This window comes from Gymnogyps californianus, chromosome 6 (genome assembly GCF_018139145.2).
Source record: "Gymnogyps californianus isolate 813 chromosome 6, ASM1813914v2, whole genome shotgun sequence".
NCBI lineage: Eukaryota > Metazoa > Chordata > Aves > Accipitriformes > Cathartidae > Gymnogyps > Gymnogyps californianus.
The window spans coordinates 10,238,135-10,250,871 of NC_059476.1; the positions used below are offsets into that span (position 1 = coordinate 10,238,135).

The following is a 12,737-nucleotide window of genomic DNA, read 5'->3' on the forward strand; positions in this document are numbered from 1 at the left end:
TACATTTAAACCTGTAAGAGAATTACATATTCTAAGAGATGCTTTCACAGCACCTTGTAGACTTTACTTTATTAAAATTTTGTGTAGTCTCATTTTAGTCACTGTGCTATGTAATTACAATAGCCTGGTGCTGTTAAGTTTTGAACTCATTCTCCGCAAGTTCTCTGCTGCTTTAAGCTCATCTTCCAAAGAGAAGTCTTAATAGGGGTCTAAATTGTTCCTGTTCCCTTGCACTAAAGGACAACAGCAACAACGGAAGACACAAATAAAAAACTACATCTTTTTTTATTCCTGACTACATCAAAGCAAGCCAGCAGGAAAAACTTTAATTTCCAAAACTCAACTCCATTCCAATGGTTTCGATTTTGGTGTAATCACAAATGAAACTAATATTTGATTAGCAGCATTTTCTCAATAATATAATTAGGAAAAAGATGACATGGAACTAATTACACAAAAGAACAGTGAGAACGATGGAGTGACAGTCTTCTGCACAGAACAATCAAGAAATAGAAAGGAACATAACCTGAATATAACAGTATGAAGGTAAGCATCGCATTTCAGAGGGAGTAACATTTAAAGTGCATTAGCAGTATGTGTCAGCAGAGGACATTTAGATATGAGCTATGTGTGCATCATGATTTATGATGCAAATACAGTAATTTCAACCTTTGTGCATGCCCACATCTATTACTGTATTATCAACTTCATTACATTATTTTCTGCCCACTGAATCATTTAACTGAGTCACTGAAATACGCAAACTTTTACAACCTACTGTCAGAAGACAATTTAGACCTTAACAGACACAAAGGACTGAGGTGCTGGTGTGTCAGATTCCAGCAGTTCCCCTTCTAAGCGTCAGGGTGCGCATCCCCAGGGAAGAGAATAGCACAGTGTGCCACAGCAAGGAGGGGTACCAGTTCAGAGGTTAGGACACTTCCCTCTGAATTGCTGTTTAATGACTATCCTGGAACACTGAAGGGTAGCTTGTTAGCAGAGACTTCATCTCACATATCAAACAGAAATCAAATTCTCTCACTTTTGTCATAAGAAACCCTGTTTCTACTTCCCATAGGAGAAGGGGGTATTAAGACTAATGCCTTTATCAGGTGAACTTGGATAATAGTCTGTCTATCCAATGCACTGTTACTTCAAATAGCAAGAGATTTTCTTCCTTTCTTTAAACAGCAGTGCCACTGGTATTTTTATGAGGTTTCTAGGATCCTGCCATGGGACAGGCATTAGTCAATACCAGACTAAGTAATATAGGACACATCAGCATACAGGTCCTGATTCTGAGACATAAATGAATCACTGTTTTCAATGATTTGGGGATTCGACCACTTCCTAAATTTGTCTATTATGGTTGCACATAAATCGACTGTCCTAACAGCTATGTACTTGGTGCATTAAGATGTAACTTTACCACTGTAATAGATTAAAAAAAAGAGAAGAGTGAATGTTTCATTTATGAAAGAGTAAAAGCTTACAAAGTGTGCAAATTTTTTGATTTGCATTGTAAAGCAGATAGTAATTTTACAAAAACAGTTAAAAAGATTAGTTTTTTAAAGCTGAAATGTTACTAATATATAAACTTTGTAACAAATGCAACTAGATTTAAAATACTTTCACTATTTTCATAACCTGTTTATATGTTATACCTCAATTTTGGTGAGAACACAGGCCTTTTCATATATACTAAGGCAACTTCATTTTCAGGTGCCTATGTACTAGTGCAATGCCACTGTTCTTAATAATTCTCCCCTCCTCTAAAAACCAGAAGGGGATCCTATACAGGAATGCTCTTTGTTAAAAAAAAACCAACGACAACGAAACAAAAAACACACCCCAAAAACCTCCCCACACAACACCATCACCGCAATTCAACATTCATTTCTTCCATTGGAAAGGGAGGTATTACTGTCTCTCTTCTTTTCCCTACCTTGCTACTGGATGTGGATGTACGTCACTTAACTCTAAACCCATGCACCACTCATTCAGAAGAAACAAAATGTATTTTTTTGTAATTCATATTGGACATCGCATGAAAATACAAACTTTAGTCAATGGAACAAAGAAAAAAAATTAGACAGCTCAACCAATTGCATTAACAGAGTCTCCCATTGATGGTGCTATACTATATTCCCCCATACCCAGTAAAAGTGATTTTAGTAGGAAAAAAAAATTCTGGCAATGCTTATAAACTGCTAGGTCCTCTAAGAAAACAATCACCCTAGTGGGCCCAGCGAACATACTCCACTCCTAAACTAAAATTACTGTAATAAACTTATATATGCTTACCTCCAATAGTGTGTAGAATTTGTCCATTTTTTTGAGTAACCAAAATCCTGTGATGTCCAGTGTCTGCTATTACCAGCCTTTCTCCTGAATTATCTATGGTCACTTTGCCAGGAAACAGCAGGGGAGAAGGTGGGAGGGAGTCTCTGTATAGCTTTATTCCAATGTTGTTATCTTTGATTTGTCCTCTCTCCTTGTAGAATTTCAGTGTTATAGAAGTAAATAAAAACAACTTCTCTCTGTGTCCCTCTCCAACAAGCGAAAACAGCATATTTCCACGAGGCCCGAGAATGACCAGAGTTGGCCAGCAGGACACTTCTAGTTCATGCCACAGTGTTGCATCTGCATCATTTACTACAGGGTGGACGATATTGTACCTCAGAATGGCACTTTTAATGTTATCCAGAACTTTTTCATTTGGGAATTTTGCTGAATGGACACCAACAATAATAAGACCATCTGAAAGGAAAAATAAAGTCGTGCATTGAAACACATTTGTATTTGAATAATAATTAAAAAAAAAAGTAAAAATGAAGCACAGTTATCTCACAATGTGACTGACTGCTTTCCAGAATGAAAGAGGATTTGAACAAACAAAAAGCAATTACATCTCAGTAGGAATATAGATGGCTATGTATACAAAATACTGAAAACTCAGAAATAACATTTCAGTAAAATTACTGAACTTTAGGACCATTACTTCCCCAGCTGGCTGACACTTAATATGTCATAAATTGTTCTTAGTTCCTGAATCTCTACATACTAAGGTAGAAAATACTTTCAAAATAATTATGGGTAAGTTGTAGCAGTTCAACTGATACTTTGTTTTTTCTCAGATGTTTGATACATCTTCATCTTTTGATTCCTATACACAACTATGGTGGTTTAGAAAATTAATTCTTTTCCACAGTTAACTAGGAATCATAAATGTAATACTGAACTCTAGAAGTCCAGAGCTACCTTGGCATATCTAACTCTAGATAAACAGTAAAAAAAAAAAAAAGTATAGGCTTCTGAAATCAATACAGTATTCTATATTTCAAATAAAAATGGCAGCACTGACAACTATAGCAAAATGACAAATAGCACTTGTTACAAACCAGGCAGGCTTGAACCCTTTTCCTTAAAAGAAAAAAAAAGAAGGGAAAAAGAGGATTAAATCATTGGGTTTTGCCCCTCCCCTTAAAATGTTTAACTTAATTTCTATATTTGGTTAATAAAGACAATGAAGAGTTTAGGTTTTCCCATAGCAGGGATAACTGCACTTGAAATACTAGTATGAAGGTGTTGCATAAGCATAAAGTAATATAATTCTGCTTATATACACTGCATACATAATCCCAACCCTAAATATCGATCAAAAGCACACAATTATGAGCTTCCTTGAATTGTTTGCTTATTTTCTTAGTTTTATGAAATTCAAACACAGAAATAAAAATCTATGGCTCAGACTTCAGCTGCTTTTCCCTTGTGATAAGAAATAAATCTACTTCCACCCCATGTAGACAATTATGTAAGCAGCCCCAAATTTTCCACTCCCGCTTCCTACCCAGCAGAAAAGGAATGAAAAGCCTTCCTTCAGTCAAGCCACTTTTCAGTACTTTCTAGGAGCAAAAAAAAGAGGGGGAACCTTCCCCCCACCCCCCCAAAAAAGAAGACTACATCCTTTTTCAGGGCTTTAAATTATGTTTTACTAGCGTAATGTCCACCAAATGAAGTAAACTGTCCACGACATCAATACAATACTTTGCCTCACTTTGTACTTAATGAATACTATTAGCCATAAGCATAAACTTGTTATAGTCAAAGTTACTTGCCAATTCTAACTGAAGTAAGGAAGATAACAACAGTAACCATGCAGTTGTAGAAAGCTGCAATACAATAATTTTAAACCAGAACTGTCAATCTAATGGAAATCCTTAGACATTAACCTTACTACTTATCCAAAAATCACTCATGTTTCTGGATAGTGCAAGCATTTTGTAACCACAAATAACAACTGGGATCTTTCTACTTCTTTTTCCAAGTAAAAGTTTTAAATTTTCATGTGGTCTTTTGTGTTATTTTGAGAAGAGGAGTGAAATTAAATGGGAAAGGAAAATATCCTTAGAGTTGACACCCAACTTGAGTTAATTTCACTGCAGTATTAGAAATTATTTTGACAACAACAAAAAAAAAGTACTTTCTTTTTTTTCCCCAGTCGGATCTATAAAAACATTTAGCATTTATAAACCCTTTTATCAGTAGCATTCAAATATCTGTGGCGTTTCCTTCCTGCCCACAGTCACGAATGTCTATAGGTGGATTCCTTATAGTACCGTATTTTTTCAGTAATATAAGTAATACCAAAAAGCAAAGAAGACTCAGAGTCTGTACTGGGTGGCATGGAGGAAGAATAGCCATTATCCAATCTAATCCAATTCTGATGATGCTTATACTCTGAAGTACAATGAGTGTAGGTCTTCAAAGAACTTCATAAGGTTCTTAAATCAGACTAATACGTGCTCATACAAATACTAACTGCGATTGAAAATGTTGTATTGTGCTACTATAGACAAAATAGGTTTGGTTGAACAGCTATTAAATTTAGATAAGCAGGATACTATTTAGTTATAAAGGGTAAAGGCAGATGTGCAATGTGCATCTCTAAGTAAGCAAGTTCTGTTATTTGGTGCTTACTCTAATAGTTATGCTTTATCCTAAACAACAATGGAAACAGCCCTTCTGAAAGGACAATCATCTGGAAAAGACAATTTTTTAAATAAATGTTTTCTCAGCAAAGTTTTATGAAGACTTGAGAGTATGAACTGTTTCAGTTACTTTTAGCAGCAGATACTTAATTTTTAGAAGGCAATTTTTTTTCCCATTCAAATACAACCATTTGTTACAACAGAAGACTTCATCAGTTTATCATGAATCTAATCAGAACATAAGCCAAATATTTTCAATCACCTTGCTAACAAATTTATTTCTCATCTTCTAGCTTCTCATAGTTGCTAGAACAGTACCCCTTTTCCCCCAGTTTTTCTCTCTTCACTCTTCCAGTTGCAATTGCAATTATCAAAACCCAGAATTAGCTCTCTGAAAAGGAAAGCCACACACAAAATAACTTTTTGCAGCTTGCATAATGCACCTTTCTCCTTTATCAAAGAAAAGAATCTTATTTATTTAGCATTCTAGCATTTTAATTTTTAATCCACAAGAAGTGTACTTTTTTCCACAATAACTCACCTATTTTATACATTTTATTTCATTTAGCATCAACTGTTATGTGTCACACAACAATTCATTCTAAACTGGAAATTTACATATCAGATCATTAGTTATTTGGCATTTACTACCTAATCCATTAAAGGGCTTCACTATTTGTAAAACTTTAAGCAAATATGTAAAAGTAAAATGCTTTTGTAAAACAGTCCTCCAAAAGCCCTGCAGTTACAGTCAGTGGAGTTTGCCATTGCAAGAACAGTGAAACCAGTCCTCTGATCAGAGAGGGCCTGAACCAGGGCCCAAAAAGTAACAACTGTAAAAAACTGCATCCAAGGACATGGTTTGGAATGGAATGTAGTATTTACTTTTATGCTTTTCTCCTACTTTTACGGTAGAGGTGCAATCTGGCTAGCTGGATGTCTTTGTTCTACCCTCACCTCTGTTTTTGTGGTAGAAATCTAAGAAAGGCAATTATTTCAGGTCTTAAATAGTTGTATTATTTGAACTCAGATGAGTTTGCTTCTTCTAAAAAACCTAATTTAATCTCAAGTTGGCTTTTTATTCAGTTACAGAGAAATGGAAAACTGTTTTTCTCTTTTAGCCCTTCTCAACCATAAAACAGTGTTAATGGAGAAAAACATCATCTTCAATGTGACAACAGGAAAGGGTAAAGTGCTGCACAATAGAAGACTTAGTTGAATATAACAATTTCACAGATATAGAATTTAAAAAATCACTATAACTGATACAGTCTTTATCAATCCTATAGGCGCAGCCTGTTGCAATATCAGACAGCTGAAGTTGTAGTATCATTAACTGCTGAACTCCAAACAGCAGGTCAAATATTTTAACTGTAACAGGATCAGCAGCAGCGCTTATATTTGTCCTTCAAAAATACCATTAAAGCTAGAAAGACAATTCTATACTGAACACCTGAACAGCACAAATAAGTTCTCTTCTCATGAAGAAAACTCTTCTGGAAACTGATGGATGCTACGCTGAGACAGAAGAATATGCACACTGTTTAAAACACTTTATTTGAAAGATTATAACAGAGCACAACACTGGACTTATGCCAAGCTATTTCTGAATATTAAAAAGTACTCCCTCTTATAGAAGTCATTTCTGGACTGCTGATAACATGAACTGAATATGCACTGGGGTTTAAAATAACTTTCTGAATGCCACTTGAAACACAGAAATAGCACCACTGAAGATAGCAGCGAGAACATATCAGCTAAAGATGCTAGGCGACATTTAATCCTATGGAAAGCAGTCTTCATTTTGAAACAGATCTCCTGAAGTTCCAGATAATAGAACTATGTGCATATGTACAATGATATATATATAATGGTTTAGGATCACCCTAAAACTACAGCTTCTTGTGTTCAGACTTCTCATGTCTGATGATCAGGCTGCTGAAGTTTCAACACACTCCACGTAAGAGGGCATCTGAACCGCATTAAAAAAAAGTCATCAGAGTATCAAAAATGTATGTACACAATGTACAATCAAAAAAAGACATTATATCAATATTGAGGTTTGTTCTTAGTTATGCAGAAAAATACAGGCAACATTCCTTCAAATATTCAAACAATAGATTAAAGATCCAAATGCATTATGAAACAGATGCTTTGTCAGAGTAACATGCTTGTTTTCATTCTGACTAATATTGTCTGCTAGGTCAGCACTCTGTGCCACTTCTATAGCATGGTAAATATATACATGAAATGTGTAAATAAATGCCATGTTTACAAATTTAAAGTTTAGTAAAGCTGCAGTTTCACTATATATTTAATCTGACTTCCTGCTGCCAAAAGAAATCATGTTGCTCATCTTTTGCACCAAAACCAGTTTTTTTTGCAATCACGAGGTGATAGATTTCGGAACTAACCCTACCAAAAGTGAAGGGACTTCCATTAACTAAAGAAAAGAGCAGATTAAAATAGAATGAAACTCCAGAATAAGGCTGAATACCAAGATACCTGCATTAATATATCTAGACATTCTTAAACCACTTTTTGATATGTCTGACGTCCTTTCTACTTCAGTTTTAGTCTTCCAACTTTTACCTTTCTCAAGTTTCTCAAGTCAACAACTCTCCCCTCCCTCTTTCTCCTAGTGATTAGTAAATCATGTTTGCCTTTGGTGAAGAAGATGCACATTGATATAAGACCATCTATTGAAGTGTTTTTCTATGGCTTAAAAAACCACAACCCTTACTGCCTTTATATATTTATACATGTTACTGTAATGCTAAAATTTACACACTCAGCACAGTAAAGAAGGATTAAATAATCCTGAAAATGCTGACAATCAAAACATGAAAACAGCACAGAACAACCAAAAGAGAGATCTATAGTGAAAAAAACAATGTATTTTAATTTTTGTTTGAACCATCAAGCACCTTAATCTCTTCCTGAATCCAACTGCTATCCTCTGTTTCCTAATGGATTAAATTTAAGATTAATGTTCCACACACCTGCTCTTCTTTCCTTTTACCTCCACTTTCATCCCAAGTATCTCTTTTCTCACTCCGGTTCCTGTAGGAACAGGATAGCTCAAAGCCAAAAAGAACTTACTAGGATAGCTCAAATGCAAAAAGAATTTATCACCTATCAGCAAAGTACTTTCCTCAAGTAATAACTCCTATGACAGGAAGTTTAATAGAAGTCAAACAAAAAAATGTGTCTCCAAGTGGACCTCCAGTTCAGTTCAGAGTGCTGCAGCCTCTTCTACACCAGTACAGAGATATTCAAATACTTTAAAGACAAAGCTTGTGGGGAGAGGTTGTTAAAATGAGTATTTTGTTATCAACTCATTTAACAGCTTGGTCTTAAAAAATAGATTAAGGATATGACAGCTATACTAATACAATAACACTATACTACAAAATGTTTATCACTTAAAGATATTACTCATTATATGATCAATGTAATCGTCTGAAATCTCTGTCTAGACCTTCTTCCCAGCATGCCTGATATCCACAGCAGCCCATTTATCATTTGCTAATCAACTTCCACTTAAAACTGCCTCCCTCCCAAAAAAATGCCATGACAGTTTTTCCTTATTAGATAAAGTTTCTCATATCTGAAACATTATACCAGATCTCAAATTTCTCCAAGCAAACAGCTAAGCTTTCCAAGGTAGAAAAATTAGTTTATTTGAGTCTTCCGTAAAGCGCTATGTAAACCTACAATATATAAGTGAACTACTTAAAGAACTTGAAATTCAAAGACATTGTGATTTCTTTTTCTAGCGAAAGAAGGTAACACATGAAAATAAATGCTACCAAAATTAAAAACAATCAGAAATGCCAATGGAGAATCAGAGACTTAAACATTATAAGATAATGTTATTTACTACATATATATATTATATTTAATACAATATTTTTAGGGCTGAAAGTAACACTGTTCTTCATCTCACTGTTCAGTCTATTAAAATATCCAAGATAAGTGAGTAGCTGATACATTCTGTGTAAGACCACAGCTTATCTCTGACAAGTCATCATGATGACAAGAGACTGTATTCTAAATAGTAATTACCCTGCATTTTCATTCACTCAGAGAGAGACAGATTTCATCTCAGATGTGAATTTAAAGAGCTTAATTCCTTCTCCAGAATACAGGACTACTAATGGTATATAACGTGATGCCAATACCAAAAAAATTCTAAACCAAGGTTATATATTTTGTTATTTCAGTTAAAATGGAAAAAAACAAGTAATCTTAACTATATCCATTCTACCACCTTTACTATACTCTTCTCAGAGTTGGTTCCTAAGTCAAGTGTAGAGGGTTACATACTTATATTAACTTTGAGCCCATATCTTACATCCTTGTGTAGCTTTCTGCAAACAGCATTATTGATGAGGATATCAGATTTGGGCTTTAAGCACATATCCTGTTTCTTTAATTATACAGACACAACAGATACCTTATTTAACCCCATTTAAAAATGTGATAGGAGTATACACAGTCACCTTTTTTAGGCTACTTAAAAGATTAGAAGACATTTTTAGGCAGCCCTGAAATTTTGCCAGCTGTTTAGTAACCAGCAACAAAGTGACTCAGCTACTCCGCCTGCAACACTGCCAGGAAATTGTATTCCAAGCAAGCCAAAGTACTTTTACCTTTATCAGAGTACTGGTGCTCTAACGCGTGGAGATCAGGCAGCAGGTGCAAGCAATTGATGCAGCAGTAAGTAAAGAAATCCAACACCACAACTTTTCCACAAAGGTCTTTGTGAAGAGAAATAGGACCTTCCGTGTTTAACCATTGTAGATCTGGAATTCAGAGAACAGTGATACCCAGTTAGGGGAAGGGCACGGAAAGGCAGACACTTACACCTAATTTGCACAGCACCACACAACGTTCTTGGTACATCTAACTTTAAAAAAAGTTCAACATCCCTTTCTACACAGGTAGAAAAGCAAGCCAAAAGTCTTATATTTATCCAACTCATCCTTATGTTCCACAATTCTTCATTTTTAGTAAATGAAAACAAATATTATTAACAAGATTTAATGTCATATTGAAAGTGCAGTTTATATATTTAAACAGGCACCTTTTAATTGAAAAAACATGCAAGCCTCAGAACAATTTTCATACATTTTAAAACATAATCTACATTATTCAACCCCTAACAATGTCATATGGGTAACAATTAATTATTTAGAACTCACATAAATGCTAGTAAACTAAAAAACTGTTAAACTCTTAATGACTTTTTCCCGCAGTTTTGTAAAGAACTAATTTCAGAGATGATTTAAATATTTTTGTGTTTATAGTTTTGATCTTGATTTTCAAAGTTTGAAATGACAGGTATAAATTAATCCTGTTACATGGGAAGAAATACAACTTTTTCAGATATACCCGGTAGTACTCCTAGTCATTTATTTTAACCACTTGATATGACACATGAAAGCATTCTTTTCTCACTGGTAACTGATATTCCTCTGATCCCATTAGAAACTGGTATCAAGATAAGAATAAATATCCTAGAATATGGTCTGCTGTTATTATCACTTAACATTTCCGAAAATAATGGGGGGAAAAAAAGACAGATGTGATACAATGCAAAGCTGAACTAAATTTTTGAAGGTCTGTTTTTTAAAAATGTATGCTGACTAACCTAAAAATCCTCAAAACTTCCACTCTGACAGTTTCAGCAAACAAAATTCTTACTGCCCCAGGAGAAGTTATTGCTGCTGAAGTCAGCACGAGGCTTGTTTTCTGTTTCACTAAGAGGAGGATTGATCTCTACCTCCATATAAACATAAATGGATGCACAAACATACAGATTTGGTTACAACAATGAGAGTAATTTATCAAGTATATGCATTATTTCCACAGTATAAAGGCTTTCCTATTTACTTTTTAAAAGAAAAGAGTAGGTTATTTATTTTACAGGATTGCTCCCCTTTTCACTAGAATTAAAATACCTTTCATAAAAAAAATACTGGAAATGAAAAATGTTGGCTACCTATGTGAGCTCTTTTTAGAAGAGAAAACAAGCTTTGACAGAACACAGAAAGTGAAACAATATTAATGACAAAAGTGAAAATTCAATTCAGGGGTCCAAATCTAGACAGAAAGAGCATTCACTTTGCTCCACTGGTTAAAAGTCAGAATTCATTCCCATGATACACATGTGATTTTAACCCCGAAGTTTACCTCCTGAGGTCTCTGTCTTGCAGTCAGATGTGAGCTCCCACAGCTGCAGAGAGCCTCACTAAGGTTAAAAGGACCCTGAGCAGGACTTGCAAGATCTTACCAGACTTAACCTTTGATTTCACACTTAGTACAAGAAGAGATATTGAAATGTGTGAAAGGGAAATGGGCACACCACTGAAGAAACATGACATCTCCAGCAGAGTTTGTATTATCAGGGACATGAAAATTGACAAGCACAGGTAAGTCATGGGGAGAGAGAGCTGGGAAACATCCTAAGCGGCTGCAGTGAAACCAAGGGAGCTCAGCAGAAAGCTGCGAGAGTTGGTAAGGTTCTCACTATGACCAGAGAGAGAGATCAATATACTGTACAGAGGGGAAAGGCTTTATTAAAAAAAAGCAAATTAATAAAGCTAGTAGAGTTTCAGAAGACAGGCTTTAAAGAACGGGGTTTTGCAAGCAGTAGCAGGGGGAACATTTATAAAGGCGTTCTTTTTTCTTGTCCTTAGCTCCTGGTGCTTTCAGGAGTGACATTTCCTGTAACTACAAGTGCCTTTTAAAAAAGCAGCTAACGGGCCCGTAATTACACGGCCCTCGCAGGCAGCGGGACTTCAAGGAAAACGCCACACGGTGAGCGCCAGAGCTCAGCCACCTCCACCGGGGGAGACCCTGCAACCGCCCGCCCGGCGGGCCCGGGACGCCGAACCGCGCTCCGCCGTGGGGCCTGACCCGCTCGGGCCCCGCCACCCACCTCCGCCGAGCTCGGGCACCGTTAGGTCCCGCTCCCGGCTGTCCATCTTCTTCAGATACTGGTAGACCAAGTTCTCCTTCTCCTGGAGAGTATCGGCGTCGAGCAGGGCGTACTCCAGCTGGGTCTGGGCGGGCAGGAGCCCCGCCAGGCCCCCCGCCGCCATGACGCCTCCTGGGCGAGCCCGCGGCCAGGACGGGCCGCTGTTTACCGGCCTGCCGTTTCACCGCCGCTCATTCGGCACCTCCTGCAACGCGGGGGAGGAAAACTGTAATTAAAAAAAAACAAAACCAAAACCCACAAACAAAACCTAAGCACAAATACGCAGTAACTCGTCTGTCTTAAAGGGGGACCTTCTCATTCATTTCGCGTTTTTACATAGCTTTGATATTCACAGAAGCATATTCGTGAAGAGAATCCCCAGCGGTGATTCCAGCTCAGCAGATTCAATACAGCCAGCTTTTCCCGCCCAGTTACTTTCTTATTTGTAAGTGGAATAGATGTGAAAATCGAGCAGTACCGGACAAAGTCCAAAGAAGGCACCAATAATTTAAACGGTGGGATTTTTTTTTTTGAGAGGCGATGGTATGAGAGAAGCGGAAAGTGGAGCAACAGCCGTGGTGACGAAGCTGCGGAAGCGAATGCGTTGCCGCCGTGGCGAACGGCTGAGGAGAGGCGCCCGCTCGAGCAGGCGCCCGTCCGCGACCCTCGGTAGCGGCGGGAGACTGCGGAGGGGCAGCCGCCCTCGGTGCCCGCCGCGGGGAGGCCGCCGCCCTCGGTGCCCGCCGCGGGACCTAAGCGCG

At 37.0% G+C, this 12,737-nt stretch overlaps 1 protein-coding gene across 1 annotated transcript in view; it reads right to left on the reverse strand.

Moving 5' to 3' along the window:
* NHLRC2 (NHL repeat containing 2) overlaps positions 1-12,507 on the reverse strand; it is a 33,081-nt gene extending 20,574 nt beyond the window's left edge. Inside the window, exons 1-4 of the mRNA XM_050898726.1 lie at positions 12,455-12,507; positions 11,938-12,181; positions 9,647-9,799; positions 2,305-2,760 (exon numbers count right to left, since the gene is read on the reverse strand). Of these exons, the coding sequence (XP_050754683.1) occupies positions 2,305-2,760; positions 9,647-9,799; positions 11,938-12,100 (772 nt within the window). The 5' untranslated portion in view covers positions 12,101-12,181; positions 12,455-12,507. The remainder of the gene's footprint in view (positions 1-2,304; positions 2,761-9,646; positions 9,800-11,937; positions 12,182-12,454) is intronic.
* Between the last annotated feature and the right edge of the window lie 230 nt (positions 12,508-12,737).